This window comes from Elephas maximus, chromosome 8, assembly GCF_024166365.1.
Source record: "Elephas maximus indicus isolate mEleMax1 chromosome 8, mEleMax1 primary haplotype, whole genome shotgun sequence".
Lineage (NCBI taxonomy): Eukaryota > Metazoa > Chordata > Mammalia > Proboscidea > Elephantidae > Elephas > Elephas maximus.
The window spans coordinates 120,061,961-120,080,867 of record NC_064826.1 but is presented as its reverse complement, the minus strand read 5'-3'; the positions used below and the strand labels follow the sequence as shown (position 1 = coordinate 120,080,867).

General features: G+C 57.0%; 1 protein-coding gene across 2 annotated transcripts; it reads right to left on the bottom strand.

Annotated features, from left to right (window-relative positions):
* Positions 1-1,296: 1,296 nt before the first annotated feature.
* MYO1G (myosin IG) lies at positions 1,297-18,641 on the bottom strand. Of its 2 annotated transcripts, XM_049894209.1 has the most exons (22): positions 18,337-18,641; positions 16,440-16,648; positions 16,125-16,218; positions 14,988-15,153; positions 14,536-14,589; positions 12,353-12,448; positions 11,947-12,063; positions 11,063-11,287; positions 10,822-10,967; positions 10,266-10,380; positions 9,769-9,939; positions 9,501-9,571; positions 8,863-8,937; positions 8,544-8,676; positions 7,583-7,749; positions 7,093-7,300; positions 5,183-5,406; positions 4,548-4,692; positions 3,749-3,853; positions 3,374-3,487; positions 1,592-1,746; positions 1,297-1,506 (listed from the first exon to the last, which is right to left on the bottom strand). In XM_049894209.1, exons 1-22 carry the CDS (start codon positions 18,429-18,431, stop codon positions 1,350-1,352), a joined length of 3,042 nt encoding a protein of 1,013 aa, XP_049750166.1. In that variant the 5' UTR covers positions 18,432-18,641; the 3' UTR covers positions 1,297-1,349. The 2 variants fall into 2 exon arrangements, with proteins under 2 accessions (XP_049750166.1, XP_049750167.1); XM_049894210.1 differs by lacking the exons at positions 1,297-1,506; positions 1,592-1,746; positions 3,374-3,487; positions 3,749-3,853; positions 7,093-7,300 and having other exon boundaries at positions 4,570-4,692.
* Positions 18,642-18,907: the final 266 nt, after the last annotated feature.

Here is an 18,907-nt window from a genome sequence, read left to right as displayed (position 1 = left end):
TATTGTGTTTTTGGTGAAGGTTCACATAGCATTTTCAAACAGGTTGGTATCTTAAACTGGACTTCTGCCCTCCCTCTTTTCCTTTTTAGCTAAGTTTCCCCACTCCCCCCCCACCACAATTTTATCTGATATTTAATTGAAAAGAATATATTTTTTTAAATAGACTATTTCTTACAGCAGTTTTAGGTTTTCAGAAAATTGAACAGACAGTATAGACAGTTCCCACATTCCTTCTCTCTCCTCTACTCGGTTCCCCCTATTATTAATATCTTACATTAGTGTGGTACACTTGTTACAATTACCGTTGCTGTCGAGTCAATTCCAATTCATAGCGACCCTATAGAACAGAGTAGAACTGCCCCATAGAGTTTCCAAGGAGCACCTGGTGGATTCGAACTGCTGACCTATTGGTTAGCAACCATAGCTCTTAACCTCTACGCCACCAGGGTTTCCTTGTTACAACTAATGAACCAATACTGATACGTTATTATTACCTGAAGTCCATAGTTTACATTAGGGTTCACTCTTTGTGTTGTACAGTCCTATGAGTTTTGACGAATCATAATGTCATGTGACCACCATTACAGTATCATACAGAACAGTTCCACTGCCCTAAATAGTTGTGAGGATTTTTGTGTTTTTTTTATGCTGAGGTGTAACCCATACTGAGGGTTGTAGTCTTTGATGTCCATCAGTAAGTGCTTCAAGTCCTCTTCCCTTTCAGCAGGCACATTAGCTCCTCTATGTGATCTCTGGAGCTTGGGGCAGTAGCGCCAAGATCTATGCATCCTGATGCTGCCCAGGACCTCGCCTTGTATCTAAGTTTTCCCCATAATAAACCTTAGACTGCTTACTCAATCTGGAGTGGTCTGCCTCTTCCGTCTGTCCCTACTTTCTGCATACAGTGGCCGCTTCTGGATTTCCTCCAGGGAACTCCTCTGCCCACCGCCACCACCTGACAGGCCCAGAACCCCAGCCTTCACCAGGCAGACAGGAACAGGCCCGGAGCCCTCCCTCTGGGAGACCGGGAAAGGGATGACTGCTGTCAGGATGGGGCAGTCTTACAGGACCTCATTTCACAGAGGTGATGCGCCTCTCTCAGACCACACTCCAAGCCCAGGCCCCAGGGACAGGGTCTTGCTATGCCCACCTCTCCTGCCCCAGTTCAGGGTGAGGCCATTTGCCAAGGTCACAGGCAGCCCACACAGAGCAGGCACAGGTGGACCACAGGGGTGTCCTGTCCAGGTGGGAGTGGAGGGACCATTTCCCATGTGTACTAGAGGCACAAGGCCCACACCAGAAGAGGACAAGAGACTTTATTTATGCAGTGAGCCAGTGAGGAGGCCAGCTCAGCGGCTCGGCCAGAGCAGGGTGAAGCCAGACCGGCTGCAGCGGAAATCAGGCGTCGGCTGCTCAGGTTTGGGCTCCACGGAGACGAGGCGCCGGGCTCCGCGCTGGCTCAGGGAGATGCAGTCAGAGACACGGACCTCCAGGACCCGGCCCTCCCTGAAGCGGGGCCGGGGCAGAGGAGAGGGGTCAGGGCAAGGCCAGGGCTCCAGGTCCCTCTTGGCCCTCCCTGCCCAGGACTCACCCTTGGCAGTGCGCGGCTAGCACGCCCACTAGTTCCCCAACGCGGTTGTCCAGCTCCGGCTGGGTGCGGTGAAGACAGACAACCAGGTCATCCTGGCCCCGGGTATGCAGCACCACCAGCTGGTCCCGCCCACTCGTCACGCTCACCCCGGTCACCTAGGCGTAGGCTTGGGTCAGGAGTGCCCCGTGCACCCTGTGCCCTTCCCAGCTGTCCCGCCTCTCTGCACCACCTCCGTCCAGGCCCCGCCCACCTCCCTCCGCCAACCTGCCGGACCCATCGCGTACCCCTCCTGGAAAGCCTTTCCCGAGCCCCATGCAGGACGCTCCCTCACTGAGCGTCCACTGTCATCCTCAACCATCACCTTCCATCTCTGGCTCAGGGTCCCTACCTACGAAAAAGGGGCCAAGGTACCCACTAGTGCACCCCAGGGCACAGAACTCTGGAATGGTGGAAGGTTCTATTTGCCGAGGTCTAATACAGCTTTTTTTTAATACAGCAGCTATGGGTCACATGTGGCTATTTAACATTTGAAATGGGCTAGTGCAACTCAGGAAATGAATATTAAATTTTAATTAATTTAAGTAATCACACATGGCTAGTGGCAACCCTACTAGATAACGCAGCTCTGAAGGCCCTTTTGACTTACAGAATAGGGATGTCCCAAACCCTGGGGACGCAAAGGTAAAAACCCTGCCCTCAGGCCCTGACCGCTGCCCTCAGGCCCTGACCCCTGCCCTCAGACCCTGACCCTGTCCTCAGACCCCGACCCCTGCCCTCAGGCCCCGACCCTTGCCCTCAGGTCCTGACCTCGCCGTCAGGTCTGACACCGCCCTTAGGCTCTGACCTTGCCCTCAGGTCCTAACCCCTGCCCTCAGGCCCTGCCCCCTGCCCTCAGGCCCTGCCCCCTGCCCTCAGGTCCTGGCCCCTGCCCTCAGGTCCTGGCCCCTGCCCTCAGGTCCTGGCCCTTGCCCTCAGGCCCTGCCCCTACCCTCAGGCCCTGGCCCCTGCCCTCAGGTCCTGGCCCCTGCCCTCAGGTCCTGGCCCCTGCCCTCAGGTCCTGGCCCTTGCCCTCAGGCCCTGCCCCTACCCTCAGGCCCTGGCCCCTGCCCTCAGGCCCTGGCCCTTGCCCTCAGGCCCTGCCCCTACCCTCAGGCCCTGGCCCCTGCCCTCAGGCCCTGGCCCCTGCCCTCAGGCCCTGACCCCTGCCCTCAGATCCTGACCCTGCCCTCAGGCCCTGGCATCTGCCTCAGGCCTTGACCCTGCCCTCAGGTCCTGACCCCTGCCTCAGGTAGGTCCTGTCCTGTCCTGTGGGAGAGAAGACATGGGCACAAGGAATTGTAATTCAAGGGGCAAATAAGTCCAGGAGAGAGAGGAAGAGGAACACAGGCCCAACCCAGAGGTACCAGGAAAGATGCCCCCGAAGAAGCAGCTGGGCCTGGGTGTGTGCTGGCATGGAAAAGGGGGAGACCTCCCAGATGCAAAGAGGTGGGGAATCCCGAGCAGGTTTGGGGAAGAGGAGATTGCACTGGCATGGCTAATGGAGCTGACCACACAGACAGGAGTGTGCATTTTCTTCCACAAACAACTGGATGCCACTGCAGGGTTTTCAGCAGAGAAGTGACGGGATCCCAGCTGAGTTTTAGAAACTCATTAGTCTCTCGTCTGCCCTCCCAGGGCCCAGCAGGCCCAATGCCCAGTGGAACCTGCCATCTGCTCTGCCCCTGCCCCAGCCCCAGCCCCTGCCCCTGCCTCAGCTCCCCCTTCCTGACTGTTGTGGCTTACTGCCTGGAGAGGCACAGCCCGCATCACACGGTACTGCCTGCCCGGCTCCAGCTTGTACAAGTGCTGATCTGTGAGAAGGAGTGCCCGGTCTCTGCTCTTGTGGAAGCGGTTCACCTGCAGGAGAGATAACAGGGTGTAGCTGTCACTGCCAGTCCTGGCCCGGACCCAGGGGCCTGCCTGCAGTGCAGCTAGAGGGGCCCCAGCCTTAAGTAAGGACTCAGGTCTGGGCCTGCCTGGCTTCCTTCCTGACTGGGCTGAAGCTGATGGTTTCTAAGATTTCAGGAGCAGCTGTGGAACTCCTGAGCTGGACTCTGGGTTAAGGGATCCTCCTGGGTCTCCCCCGTGCCCACCATTCTCCCCTCACCAGCTTCTAACCTTGCGGACATGGCTAGAAAAGAGTACAGCCCCAAAGCCGTCCTTCTTCCGGAGGGTCTGCAACCGCTGAGCGAAGAGGCCTGAGGCTGTGGGATTGTCAGTGGCCTGAGGACAGATGGGTGGGAGAGGGGTGCACTGCTTGGCGTGGGATCTTATGACCCAACTTGGGATCGAGACAAAAAGAATCTGCCTGCGTCAGTAATGCTCAGAGTGTGGTTCATGACTCATTGGCCACTGGCCCTTTACCTCAAGAAACCAAGGGTTACTGGGAACCTTCCTTAGCCAGACCCCTGCAATGTGGGTTCCTCCCCCAACGAGGCAAGGGACATGGATCCTGTTGCACTTTGGAAGTCTGGGCACCACAGGTTTGGGCCCTTCCCTCTTTCCCCTTGCCCTCCATGCCCTCACCCCCACCCAGAAGCTGCACCTCAAGCCTGGGACCTGGCAGTGTGTAGCTGGGGCAGCGCCAGGTGTGAAGGCAGAGACCAGGGACCAGCCCTGTGCCTTGTGCATGCATCACCCCACTGGTAGAGCAGGACTGGGATGCCCAATTCACAGCTTGAGGACTAAAGAGAGTGATGCGTGTGAGGCCTGGCCCAGGGTGGGGTGCAGCTGGGACTGGGTGGGAGGTTCAATAAAGCCTTCTTCCTGTGTGTGAGGGTAGGGGTGGCGGTGGTAGAAGCAGGGCAGCAGGATCAAGACACTCAGATGCCCAAGGAGAGGTCTGCTGAGGTGCAGGAAGATGCACACTCTTGGCCAGGGGGCCTTCTCCTTGGCCCTGGTCGTGCCCAGTACTCACAGAGGACAGGTAGTCACGGACCCAGGCCCGCCGACAGCCCCAGTCCTGACGCAGGCCCTGCAGTAACCGCATGGCGGCCACCTTGGCCTTGATCTGGGCCATGTCTGAAGGGGGGATGTTTTTCACCAGCTGCCGGGCCCGCCACCTGGGAGAGAGAAGGGTAGTCAGCTGGACACCTGGGGGCAGAGGACCCCGAGCTGTCCCCTCTCAATCCCACCTTTCCCATTAGTCCTGCCTCCAGAGCACACCCCACTCCTGTGCCCAGTGACCTCTACAGCTCATCATCTACAGAGAGAGTCCGTTGTAGTCTCTCGGGTCTCAGCCCCATGTGCCCTGAGACCTGAGCGCTGTTCTGTTGGTACCCCTCCACTGGAGAGCTACTCAGCCCTCAAGGCTCTGCTCAAGTGCAGTTCCCTCACCTGGCCACTCTCCTTCTGCAGTGGGCAGCCCTCAACCCCTGCTGGGGGGGAGGCCTGCACCCACCTCCAAATCCCTGAAAAGAGTCCCAAAGCAGCGGAGCCCGAGGCAGCAGTGTTCTCACTTACAAGGTGGGCTAGCTGAGTCTACTTAGCAGGTCACTGTGAGGGTGGGGGAGGGGAGGAGGTGTTCAGGAATGGGGAACAGGGAGGTAGTACCTGCAGAAAAGCGCTTGACAGGTGTCCTGGAACGGCTGCAGCACTGCAGGCGCTGGTGGCCAGGTGAGGTCGCGGCCGTAGAGAGGGGGCTGCCGCGCGGCCTGGAAACGCTGCTGCAGCTCCCCCAAGTGGGCGCGCACCTTGTGCCGCCGGAACCAGCGCATGATGGTGTAGACTGCCCGCAGGCGCCGGCAGCGCCGCCGGGCCAGGGTGCCCCGCCACGCCTGGAAGGACAGAGCTCAGGTTAGGCCCCACAGATCCAAGCTTCCTCTGGTGGCTGTCTGGGCCCCCCTGATGGGATGTCCTCTGTTTGCCCGTTTCCCAGGAACACCCTCGCATATCTCCCTTTGCTGCCACTGGCACAGGCCAGCAGGGCCACCTCCTGGCTTCCCTGAGCCATATTCTCCCCCACCCTCAGATTGACTAGTGGATGGGCACATGGTCCAGCAGCCTTCCTGCCCTTCTTGAGCTGGGGCCACACGGGCCTGATGCTACTAGGGTGCCCAGGAGAACACATCATGAGAACAGAGCAAGAGGCAGATGGAGGAGCTTTACCCATGAGGGGCAACTGCCGACAAGTCAGCCTCGAATCTTACCCATCTAGATCTAACTACCCACCCCCAGGAGACCCCAAGACAGAGGAACATGGAAGGCTGCAGCCCTCAAAACCCAGACTGTGGAACCCACCAGGCAGACAGCCAGGGAAACCTAAAGACGAAAAAGACCAGCCATGTAGCTGTCAACTGCAGTATGTGCTGATATTAGGACCCGAGGTGAATGAACCAAGAAACAGTTATGAGACAACTGAGGAAGTCTGAAATGCAGAGTGGATATTAGGTGACAACAACCAATCAGAGTTCACTTTTAAATCATGATAATGGTATTATGTTAAAATAACCTCTGCAAGTTAAAGGAAATAAAAGAGGTAACCAAATACAATGGGATTATTGACCGGATTCTGGATTTTCAAAGTGTAATGTGTAATATCGGGACAATTGGGGAAATCTGAATATGACCTAAAACCCAAACCAAGCCCACTGCCGTCAAGTCGATTGCGACTCATAGTGACCCTATTGGACAGAGTAGAACTGCCCCATAGAGTTTCCAAGGAGTGCCTGGAGGATTCAAACTGCTGACCTCTTGGTTAACAGCCATAGCACTTAACCACTACGCCACCAGGGTTTCCGAATATGGCCTACATATTATATATTCAGATACATAGACTATTCTTTTATTGGTGCTAAATGTCTTGAATGTGCTAATGCTGTTGTGGTTAGGATGGATGTTGTCCTTGTTCTGAGCTTATGTCTGCTCAAGTACTTAGGGTTGTCTTGATATCTGCAACTTACTTTATATGGTTCAGAAAAAAAATTAATCTGTACATATGGGTGTGTGTAAGGGAAAAAATTCGCAATTACAGGAATCCAGCCGCATGGCACATGCGTATACACCATGCTATTCTTTCAACTTTTCTCTAGGTTTGAAATTTTCCAAAATAAAAGTTACGCGGAGAGAAGGAAGAACCCTATCCTTTGGAAGTATACATTGTAGATGAGATGATTTGCTTAAAAATCACAGGTACAGGTGTGTATGCAAATCACGCTGGCCAGTGTCATTGCTGGCAAAGCTGGGGATGAGGGCTCTGTACACTATTATCCATACTTTTCCCTAAGCATGGGAAGGAATGAAAGAAAGGAGGAAGGGAGGGAGGGAGAAGAAGGAAAGCAAGCTAGATTCCTGAAACTTTGTTTTGAGTAACCGAGGTCGGTGGCCAACAGGATTTTGTAGTCACCTGAACTATACCCATACTTTTGCCTAAGTCGGTTGGAGCTATGGTTCTGTCTCTTGCAACCACAGGGATGACTACAGTATCTCCCTGCCCCTGGTAGCCCACGTCCTGCCGCCCTCACCTTCTGCAGCAGGAGCACAATGATGGGGATGAGGCGGGCCCGGCTCTGCTCCAGCGTGACCAGGGTTTGGGGTGAGCGGATGAACAGCTTGCTGTGGCCAAAGGCCACGTCCCCCTGCAGCCCATGCTGCTCTAGGAGGGCGCTCACAGCTGCCCTGTCCGAGCCCAGCAGGTGGTTGGGCCAAGTGTATTCACAGGTCATCTTGTACCTGTCACCATATGGACAAGGGGCAGTGAGAGGCCAGGCCCTCAAGAAGGAGGGCCTGGAGACTTCTGTCTGCACACTTCTCTGGTAAACATCGCTAGTATCTGAGGTCAGCAGCCTGTGCTGAATCTGAGAAGTGCTGCACTGGAGACCATCCAGGCCTATCTCTCAGCTTCCACAGGGAGCATGGCCCTTGGAGGTGAGATCAGGGCGCCTAGGGCCTGGGGCCTCCACACATTCAGAAGAGGCCAGGGAATGGAGCAGGCATGGCGGGGAGGCCTAGTACCTGAGCAGGAATCGGGGGTAGGGCTGGCGGGACGCAAAGCCGGCCCTGCGGACCCTCACATTCTCCAGCAGCCCGAGGTATGCAACTTGGTGGCGGCAGTGGCCCTCATCCAGCCTCCCAGCCACCTTTTCCTCATTGGGCTTGATGCAGCGCACGTAGTAAGGCTCCTGCAAGACATGGCCAGGGGCAGAGGGAACTCAATGCAAAACTCAAAGAAGAGCATCCAGCTCTTGCCCTACCCTGCCCCACCACAGCCCCCATGGGGCAGGATAGGAGCTAATTTCGCAGCCTGAGGCTGCCAAGCTGGGAACTCAGGCAGCCCCAGTATGGTGGAGAGGAGCCTCACCAATGCGGGGAGGAGCTCAGCTTACGCAGGGGTGGGTAAGGGTGGAGGGCAAAAGGGTTGAGGTCAGGAGGGCAGCTGGGGGCAAGGGAGATCATGGGCAGAACAAGGCCACTGAAGGGGTAGCCAGCGGACAGAAGGGGCCTTGAGCAGGGTAAAGGGGTGGCATCTCCACGACCAGCCCTACCCTGTCTCACAGAGAGGCCCAAGGAGTCAGGATGGCTTCTCTGCTGTCTAACTCAGCCCTGCCATGAGGCCTGCCCCCACCCAAACTCTGGCTTTGGGCATGAAGCTCCCAAAGGAAGTTTATGCCAGTTTGCTGTCCTTGGTGGCTCTTGGCAGGTGCTGGGCTGGGGCAACCTGACTCAGAACACGGTCTTCTTCAGCCCTGCCCCAGCCGAGAGGCAATGGGGCCAGGGAAGGCCAGGGTTCCAATGCCAACTCTGTTCTCTACTCCTTACAAGGTGAATGACATGGAGCCCAGGCTGGCCCCGAGCCTGGACAGCAGGACCTGTGCAGGGGGTACCCTCTACCCAGAGTGGGATGAAAGGCTCAGTCTGTGCAGGGGCAGCGGGAGCCTCAGAGAGAAGGATCTGGGATGAAGCTAGGTGTCCATACCTTGGAAGCCAGGTTTTCCACCAGGGCTACCATGGAGCTCTTGAAGAGTGTGCCAGCCGTCAGGGGGCGCTTTGTCACCTCTGTGATGTCCTGCTGTCCATCTGGCCACATGGCCCGCAGGGTGGGGTCCGTGCTGCAGACACAGGCTGAGTGCCAGCTCCTCCAGGGGAGCAGCCACCTCCCCTACCCTGCCATTCATGTACTGTACAGCCTGAGCTTTCAGCCCATCTCTCCAGCCATGAAATGGAAGAGGCAGACCCCACAGTCTTGGAAGCCCCTGTGAGTCCATGAATGCTCTCCCTTGGTCGTCCACACTCACCTGTTGTACAGCAGCCGCTTAAAGTCCTGGAAGAGAAAATCTCGGTTCTTGTCAATGAAGCCCTCCACAGAGTACCTGCAGGTGCCAGGGTCGGTGAGGGAAGGAAGGAGTCAACTGCCTGGCCAGGCGCAGTGGGTACAGCATGAGACGGGCTGGACAGGCAGGCAGGCTGGCTATGGGCTACCTGGAGCAATGACCCATCTCCTTCCTCTCACCTGCCTCCCATTCTCCCCACTGGCCTCATTTAGCAGGATGGCTCCAAAGTGCATTAGTTTGGTAAGCTGCTCCCAGGAGTGGAGCACTAGCTCCCAGCCCTGGCTGTCCCCGCAACACACACAGAAGCAGATTTCATTCATCTGGGTGGGTCCCAGACTTGGGCATTTTTTAGAAGCTCCCAGAAGATTCTATGTATTGTGCAGCCAGGGCTGAGAACCCGTATCTTAGAAACCCGGTTTCATGTTAACTTGCAAATCTGGGGAAGGGTATGTTTTCAGTTTCTTAAAAGATAAACAGGGGAAGAGAAGGGGCAATTAAGTTGCATTTCACTTCCCTTTCCCTGGGGCACTTCTGCCTCCTGACACAGAAGAATGGATACCCATGGCGGGGCTCAGGGACTGAGGCGGGGTTGATGCCCTTACGTGACATTCCCCGCATAGTGCTTTATTCGGAAGTCCCGGCCAAACTCCATGCTCTTGTCTGTGGGGCAAAGCTGTGGGGACAGGCCTAAGGTTAAGCACAGAAGATGTGGGAGGAGTGTGGGGGAGCCACAAGAGGCTGCCACAGCGACCCACCAGGCCCCATCAAGACTCAGACAGCATGGCGTCTGCATGCCCACCCCAGACGCTGCATTCAGTCTGGGACAAGTGGGGGGGTAATCAGAGGGGTAGCCAGGAGGTAGGGGGGCACCTGGCGGCTGGAATAGTGTGCGTGGTGCCTATGGTGGGTGTCCAGGGTCTGCAGGAAGATCCGGTCAGTGACGGAGCCCGCGGAGCTGCAGGCCTCATCCAGCACTGCCAGGATGCCCCTGGGGGGCCGCTCCACTAGCTCCACGATGGCTGCATTGTTGAAGTAGTCGATCTGGGGACCGTAGGCAAGCAGGGGAGAGCCTCAGTGAGGTCAGCCTCTCTCCGCTGATCTCTCCAGCTGCTCTCTGCTCCAGCGCCACCCACACCACCGTGCGCCTGACACAGTGCTCACTCCCTGCTGGGCCAGCAAGAACCAGCCCACAGGCTGCTGACCACAGGGAGGCTTCCTGTGGGCCTTCTGCAAATGCCCTCCTTGCTCCTCACGGCATGGCCCTCCATCTATGCCCTCTACCCTGTGTGCTGCACTCTACCCTCCAAGGCTGAAAGCAGGCAGACAGCCCTGTGTCCGGTGGGCAGGCCGCGCCCCAGTGCACTCACACTCTGCCAGGTGATGCCCTCGCGCTGGTACTCCTCCTGCTCCTGCTTCAGGATGAGCTGGATGAACAGCTGCTGGAGCTTCTCGTTGCAGTAGTTGATGCAGAACTGCTCAAAGCTGGGGATGAGGTGGGGCTTTCAGAGACCCCCCTTCAATCCTGCCAGGGGGCTTTTACTGCTGGATGGACTGCCTCCCCCAAACACCTCCCTGCAGCTGTCTGAGGGGTCTGGTGCTGAGACCCCTACTGGGCCTCATCCTGCCTCTAGCGCTTGCTCTGAAGTGGATCTGGAGGCCTGTGGGGGAAGAGGGCCCTGAAACCTAGCTGTCCTGGGCTTTCTGCAGCACCCCCACCATCAAGAAGAAGGCACAGAGCATCACTGATCAGTGGTACTGCAGAGACAGGCATAGAGAGGGCAATAGCTCTTAGCCCAGGGACCCACCAGGGGAGAAGCCAGACACCCTGCTTCCCAGCCAAGCTCCCCCAGGACCAAGGCAGAAGAGGAGGCTCGAAGCCATGAGGATTTGGGGTTAGAGCTGGGATGTGGTTGGCTGGGCCACCTGTTGACAGGGAACACCTCGAAGCCATAGATGTCCAGTACGCCGATGACTGTGTCCTTGCCATCACGCCGAGGGTCCCGGCCTCGGGCTTCCATGACACTGTTAATCTTGTTCACAATCCACTCAAAGAGCCGCTGGTATACTGCCTGGGGGAAGTAGGGGAGGCTGCTGCTTGCCCCTCTCGCCTTGCCCCTCCAGGAAGGCCCCTGGAGCTCCCCTCCTACCTCCTGCCCCCATGTACCTTGGCACAGGCATCCCGGGCATAGCAGGCCTCAGCTGTGGAGTGGGCCTTCTCAATGAGCTCCCTGCCCCCCGAGGCCACTGTGCGGGCCAGCAGAGAGCGGAGCACCTGGTCCCGGGGTGTAGCCGTCAGTTCAGCCACATAGTCCACCAGCACCTCCTCAGCCACAACTAGGCCCTCCTTCTCTGGTCCCTCCTCCTTTGTCTCCACAAATTCAATGTTTCCCTAGTAATGGGAGAACCATAAACAGAGTACAGGCCAATGGAACCTGCACCCTTTTGGGTGGGAGAGGAAGAGAAGGCAAGAGAGATGGAAGGGGTGGAGCCATGGCTTCTGCTCAGACCAGAGTGGTCAACTGGTTGCAGTGAACCACAGGCACAATCAGAAATGGGGGGGGTCGAGAGGGGGCACACAGGGGACCCATCAGAGCATTCACAAGGCTTTGTGCCAGAAACATTACAGGAATGGCCACACTGATTCCCCCAGCTGCTGGAGGAAGTCTGTCTCCGAGAGAACTGGGGCTCAGAGGAGCCAAATAACCCACCCAAAGAAGCCACCCAGCACGTAATGGACAGAACTGAGGCGGGTCTGCAAGATGCTGCAGCTATGACCATCCCCAGGCCACACCTGCATCTTATGAAAGGGTTATCTATTAGGCTTGACCGAGCGGGCACAAGCCTGACCTGGTTCGGGTTCTAGGGTGCAGAACCTGAGCTCAGGGCCCAGCTTCAAGGGAGACTCCAGATGGGCAACTGAGCTCAGTGAGGGAGGGAAGCTTGGCGACATCTCTGGGAATCCCAGGCCAGTCCCTTCCTCTCTCTGAGCGGCTCCCAGTCAGGTACTCCAGGTGGGAGGTGGCAATCTCAAGGCCCACTCAGACTCACCAGGTGCAATATGGCGGCTAGGATCCGGTGAACAGATGCTACCTCCTCAGGACTGAAGCCAATCACTCTCATGGCCTGGGTCACCGCCTGGTGGCTCCTCTCATCACTGTCCAAGGCCTGGGGAAGAAAGTGTTCACCACTGCAGGGCCACACTGAGCCCTGTTTCCACCAACCAGTGCCGTAGTGAGCTCAGCACACCCCCAGTGTCTCGTGTCCACTGCCCAGGGTCATACTGAGCACACCATGCTCCCTTCACCATAGCGCCGGTCTGGGCCCAGGGCGCCACTGAGTGCGTGCTCATGCACACACACACACACACACACACACACACACACACGGAGCCAGGTCCATGCCCGGACTGAGCCCTTGGTGCCCAGTGCTGGCGTGAGGCTGCGCCCCCACTTACATTGAGCCCTGCTCCCTGGCGGGTGAAGGCGTACAGTGCAGGGTTTCTCTGCAAGTGCAGCTCTCGCAGCAACTCCTCCTCGCTCCCCCGCAGCATCTAAAGGAAACGGAGGCCCCTCAGTCAGGCCCCCGGTTACTGGGGGCTCAGTCAGGCCCCCGGTTACTGGGGGCTCAGTCAGGCCCCCGGTTACTGGGGGCTCAGTCAGGCCCCCGGTTACTGCGGGCTCAGTCAGGCCCCCGGTTACTGCGGGCTCAGTCAGGCCCCCGGTTACTGGGGGCTCAGTCAGGCCCCCGGTTACTGGGGGCTCAGTCAGGCCTCCGGTTACTGGGGGCCCGCACACACACAGAGACGCAAAAACAGAAGTGGGCAAGCTGCTCTCGTTCACTCCACCATCGACCCGGCAGACACCTGGTGTCTCCAGACTCAGCCTCTGTTCTCAGGGTGCTCACACTGCAGTTAGGACCACAGAGTCTCAGTGTCCGACCGCAAAGGAGCAGAGTGCGCTCATAGCTAGGAGGACTCTCCCCGAGGGCACCGAGGAGTATCGGGAATTTCAAGGAGGGGAGTGAGATGACTAGATACATGGGTGTTTTCTCTTCCGGAGGGAGGTGTCACTGGAGGCAGAATCAGAGCGTGGGAGCAGGGAGACCCGCGAGGGTGCTGCAGTAGTCTGGGCATGAGGCCGCCTGGTCTTGTAGCTGAGCAGCACACCTCTTAACCAGTGCATTGGAAAATGCTGTTGGCGTTACCATAAATATATGTCCAGATTCAAAATAATGGTAAAAGGCATTCTTGGGAGAACTGAGGAAATTGAAACATGGACTGGATATTAGATATTAGATAAAACTATGTAATTACTGTGAATTTTCTTCAGTGTGATAATGATATTCTGTTTGTGGGAAAAAAAAAACCCAAAACAAAACCACTGCCGTGGAGTTGATCCGGACTCATAGCAACCCTACAGGACAGAGCAGAACTTCCCCACACAGTTTTCAGGAAGCACCTACTGGATTCAAACTGCTGACAGTTTTGGTTAGCAACAGTAGCACTTAACCACTATGCCACCAGGGTTTATGGAAAAGATCTCGGGAGATAAACACTGAAGGGTTTCGGGCTTAAGTTACAATGTTTGCAACTTCCCAATGGCTCAACAGCAGCAACAACAATGGGTATATACAGAGATAACTGAAGCCAACGTGGCAAACATAACAACGGTGGCCCTGCATAGAGGGTATATGGGTGCACATGTACTATTTCCACTTTTCTGTATATGTAACATTTCGTATAGTAAAAAGTTTTATATAAAAAGTAAAAGCTTTAATTCCGCTCCACCGCCCCAGACTCCGAATGCTCATGACTTCTGCCTCTCTCACCCTGGTCACTGGTCCCAGATCCGTCCCTGGAGTTCCTGCCCCGCCCTTGTCGCCCTACAGTTCCTCCCCTACTCGGGAGTGGTCCTTTTAAGCATAACTCAGATCGGCTCCTCCTCTGCGTCTCTCGCTCAGAGCGAAGGTCAAGTGCTCGCAGCGTCCAGTGTGGCTCAGAGCTCGGGTTCTATCGCTCCTCTGCAGCTACCTGCGTCTGGCTCCAAACCCATCTTCTTGGAGACCACCCCTCTCCACCCCCTACTGTTGCTGTCTGACTCCACTACAGTGCTTCTTATACCTTCTTGCAGGCTTTATAATTATTTATGTATTCGCCTGCGGCTTTCCGGCCCTTCCCCTGCTAGACCGCGGACTGGGGCAGGGAGTTTGCATTATCCTCATTGCGGTACGCCTAGGGCTGGGAATGAATGAAGAGGTTTGGATGCAGGTATCCGCGGGGCGGCGCTGCAGGGCAAGGTCAGCAGGCCGACCCGCATCCACAGGCTCTCTGCACGCACCCCTGGCCTTCCACCACGCGTGGGACTGTCTTTGGAGTGAAGATGCACGTTGCTAGTGAGTCGGTGCCACGGGAACACGCATCAAGGCGGGCCGTGGAACAACTGTGCTGCAAAGTACGCTCCCGGAAAGCTACCTAGCTGAGTCTCAGAGAACCACAGCCCCGGGTGTGGGGCGGGGCTTGAGCGGAGCAGGGCGGGGCGACGGGTGGGGCGGGGCAGGGCAGGGCAGTGGGTGGGGAGGGACAGAGGACCGCCCCCACTGCCTCAGCGGTGCATCTTCGCCTCCCCTACCCGCCCTCACCTGGTAGAACGAATGGAAGTTCCTCTCGCCCACGTGCTGCTTGAGGACCCGGGACTGAGGAAAAGAAGAAAAGCTGGAATCCGTGCCTTTACAGCCCACTCAACGGGACCGCTTTAAATGAGCGCCCCTCAGTTGCAGCGCAATGCAAGGGGATCAGACACCCCTCCCACCTCCTCCACCCCACCTCCACCCCTGTGCCATATCTCCATGCCAGGCGGGGCGGTGGAGATCCTGAGGCCCAGAGAAGGCAGTAGCCCGGCCTGGGTCATAGAGGCTGCCCGACCCTCTGACCCTCCAAAGGCAAGAGACAGTACCTTTCCAGCCCCTAGCTGGCCCTCCCAGTACCCACGTATGGCCCACGCAGCACCTGTCAGGGTCCCCTTTTAGGGGCCGAGGGGGGGCACAGGGCCTTCCCAGTCCACCTGCCCAGGGTCTGCAACAGCCAGGCCCACCTTTTCCAGCAAGTAGCTGTGGATGTGACCCCCAATGGGGTCTCCCTTGAAGTCAAAATTGATGTCCATGTATTTGCCGAAGCGGCTGGAGTTGTGGTTGCGATTGGTGCGAGCATTGCCAAAGGCCTCCAGCACGCAGGTGGAATTGAGCAGCACATCTTTGACCCTTCATGGGGGCAAAAGGGGGCTGTGTTGCCAGGACCGTGGGTACAGGGACTATACTGTAAAGTCCTCCTTCAGGGGAATAGTAGTATCCCTAGACCAGTGTTTGCCCCTCCAAATCTTCCCCACAAAAATCCTGAAGTCTCAGGGTTGGGTTGGAAGACAGCTTGCTTAAAGGGAACCCTAGAGCCTGGGTTTGCATTCCAGCACTGCTCCTTTGGTCACCTCACTTCTAGATGCTGTAAAATTGAGTTTTATATGCTGGTACTGGGCAGTCTGTACTGCTGAGAGACTGTTTACAAAGAGCTTTGCTCCTAAACAGTGTTCCATAAATGCTGAATCTTTTTTTCTTATGGTGACCTCCTTGCCCTTTCCATCTGCACCTGTCCATCATCACCTGGCCCACTTGCCATTGACTTCCAGTTGCAGAGGCACAGCAGTACTGGCTACGTCTGCTCCACCCTGGACTTGCCTCCCCCCCTTCCCTCCCCCCCCCCCAAACAGGAAGAGACTGTGGTGCTCGACCAACACAGGAAGCGGCTTTTGCAAGCCCTCTCAGCTGGGAGCTGCAGGGAAACCCTGTCCCAGTCCAGATGCCCTGCCTAGTGTTCTTGTCCTCATGGCTGGGACCTGGCCAGCTTCTCCAGTCTTTGTTCAGTTCCACTAATGCCACTGCTCTGCAAGCCACCTTTCCGCTGTTTCCTCACCCTTCTCTGTCTACATCCTTTGTCTTGCTGCCCCTTGGATGCAGCAGGGTGCTGCCCCTTCTGTGTCTCATTCCCCTTGGTTGCGGCCCAGCCATATCTTACCCCAGCATTTTCTCAAGGGACATCCGCATTGGCCTCATGTTAAGAAGGGATCATTGGCTGAGTGGGGCTCAAGCTCTGGTCTCTTGCTCCCCAATCCGAGGTTCCAGGTCTCCTGTACAAGGCCCAAGCCCTCCCCAGCTTGCCCGATCCTCCTCCTGCTCCTCACCTCTCCACCTCGGCCCTCTGGCTGGGGTTGGTGACAGCCGCGATGTACTGCATGATGTGCTTGCTAGCTTCTGTCTTCCCTGCCCCACTCTCCCCTGCCAGCAGGTGGGTGGAAAGATGGGAGAATCAGTGAGGCCGCTATCACCTGGGTGGGTCCACCAGCAGTTGTTTCTTAGGTCAGCTTTCTGCCCCATCACTCAGCACCCTAGGACTGGCATTACAGGAGTCCCACCACCCCCTCCCCACCCCATCTTTTACAAATGAGGACACTGAGTCTCAGTGAGCCAGGCCGGGTCTGGGTTTGTGTCCATCTGACCTGAGATGACGATGCAGGTGTCCCGAGACCGGCGCTTCATGGCCTTGTAGGCAGCATTGGCCACAGCATAGAGGTGGGGTGGCCGCTCATAGAGCTCACGGCCCTGGTACTGGGTGATGGCCTCGGGTCCGTATAGTGGCAGCTCTTGGTAAGGGTTCACAGACACTAGTACCTCGCCGATGTAGGTGTAGATGCGGCCCTTCTCAAACCTGGGGACAGGGCAGGGTCAGTCCTCAGAGCTCACGAGGCCCACAGGGGGCTAGTAGGCCTCTTGCCTGCATCCCCATCCCAAGGCTAGGTCCTACAATATTTGTCTGCATGGGCAGAGGTGCCATGCCCCCACAGCGTCAGGATCCTGGAGACAGCTGTGTGGAGGAGTGGGGTGCTGGGAGGGAAGGGGGAGCCCAGAAAAACCTTGTTGATGAGCTGAGTCAGGGCCCCTGGGCAGACAGGAATCTGACCACCCTTTTTATGAAGAAGGGAACTACCCAGAGAGGGAACTAGCTCGCGTGGCAGACAGAGCTGAAGCCGACAGCTAGTCTCCATCTGGCTCTCCTGGGGCAGACTCTCGGAAATGCAGAGGGGAGAGAGGTGAGGGTAAGTGGGGATCAACACAGTGCCCCAAGAAGAAAGGAGGTGGGTGTGGGGGGGTACGCCTCAGGCTGTTTCCTGTCTTGAAGGAGAGGCTGAGAGGGTGAGGGAAACCCAGGCCAGCCCCACCCAGATGACGTGAGTCTGCGGGTAGGGCCCAGAGAGGAGACCAGGCAATGGCCCTCAGTCCTCTGGCACCTGCTTAGTATCCCCGCCTCCCCCACCAACTCACACACCATTCTCAAACTTCTCTTCACAAACAGGGCCCAGTGAGGTGCCTTGTGTTAGTTCTGTCCACAGCTTTCTCTTGGAAACCTTCCTGCCCTAGGGAGATGAGTGGCCCAATGGCTCCTAGACTTAGTTCCCTTGGGGTCTGGGGTCCCGTCTCCTCTATGTGCAGAGACCTGCTGTTCACAAGTCATTTTCTCATCATTGTCTTGTAAACCAGTCTTCATAAGAAGTAAATGAAATCATGCATACAAAGTGCTTAGCTCATGCCTGACACAAAACAGAGGTCATGTAAAGATGTCTTTCCTGTCCACCTTCCTCCCTGTCCCTGTGACCCGGCCTTGCTCAGGTCCTGGTACACACACTGTCTCACCTCGCCCTGCTTCAGCCCATGCTCCTGCCTGCCCTGCCTCCACCCTCTGGCAAACTCCTACTCATCCTTCCAAACTACCTCAAAAATGTCACTTCTAGGTGCTGCTAGCTGGCTCCTTCCTCTGCTCTGCACATCCTCCCTGAGAGCAGTCACCTCAACCCTTTTGACCGCTCTTGAGATGAAGCTAGGATGCTATCAGGTCTGAGTGGTGAAGGGGAGGGCGCTGGAAGGAGAGCAGCAGTCTCGGACATGGGGGAGCTTCCTGGACCCCTGTTGGAGTGCCTGGTGCCTGCCTAGAGCAGGGCCTGCTGGGCAGGAGAGCACTTGCTGGCAGAAAGGTGAAAGGCATCTGGTGTGCCTGGGTGGTATCCTCTGCTTGTTAATTCAAAGTCTGGGGAGAGGATGAAGTTAGCTGCACTGGGGGTGGGGAGGGAACCTGAGGTGGAGCCTTGTCCAGTCCTGACTAGCTGTGACAACGGCAGTTGCTCTCCCCCATCCGTAAAATGTCCTCATCTGCCTACCCCATGGATATCTCAGGAAACTCTGTGGGCAGGCTTGAAGAGTCGGGTCCAGCCTGGAGCAGGCTGGGGGTGTGTGGCCGCTACCCCACCCTCTCACCCACTGAGGACACCAGTGCCTCCTCCTCTTCCCCCTGGCCCTGGGTAAGGAATAAGGAGTGGGGAACCCACCCCGGGCTGGGTCTACCTGAGCTTCAGGTTCTCCATGAAGTCCTCCATGGTCACCTGGTCCAAAAGCACAAAATCAGGCTTGCCGTACTCAGGGCCCTTATCGTCCTCCATCCTTCCAGCAGGAGCACCCAAACCAGGTGGCTCTGATCTATAGGGGCCAGTCTGGCAGGAGAGGCCCAGCTCTGCCTTCTGGTTCCCTGTCCCCACTCTGTGCCTCCCCAGCAGGGTGTGAAACAGGAAGTGGGTTCTGGCCCTCAGGAGGGGCTCCCCACCCCACTTCTTACTCCTTCCCCAACCCGAGGTGCTCTGACCCCTGCTTCCTGGTTCCCGCCCAAGAAGGAGGGTGTGCCTAACGGTTTGACCCATTTGCACGCCAAGGCTGAGGAGCCGGATGCTTGGGTCCTCCCCACATGGTCTTCTGCTGCTCTGCAAGCTCCTGTCCATAAGAGGTTTCTCTAGTCCACTGGCCCCATCCCAAGAGTGGACAGGACTCAGTGGGTCTAACCCTGGCAGCCCATTAGAATCACCTGCAGCTTCTTAAAAAAATGTCTTGATTGTGGTAGTGTTCACACAGCTGTGGCAGAACG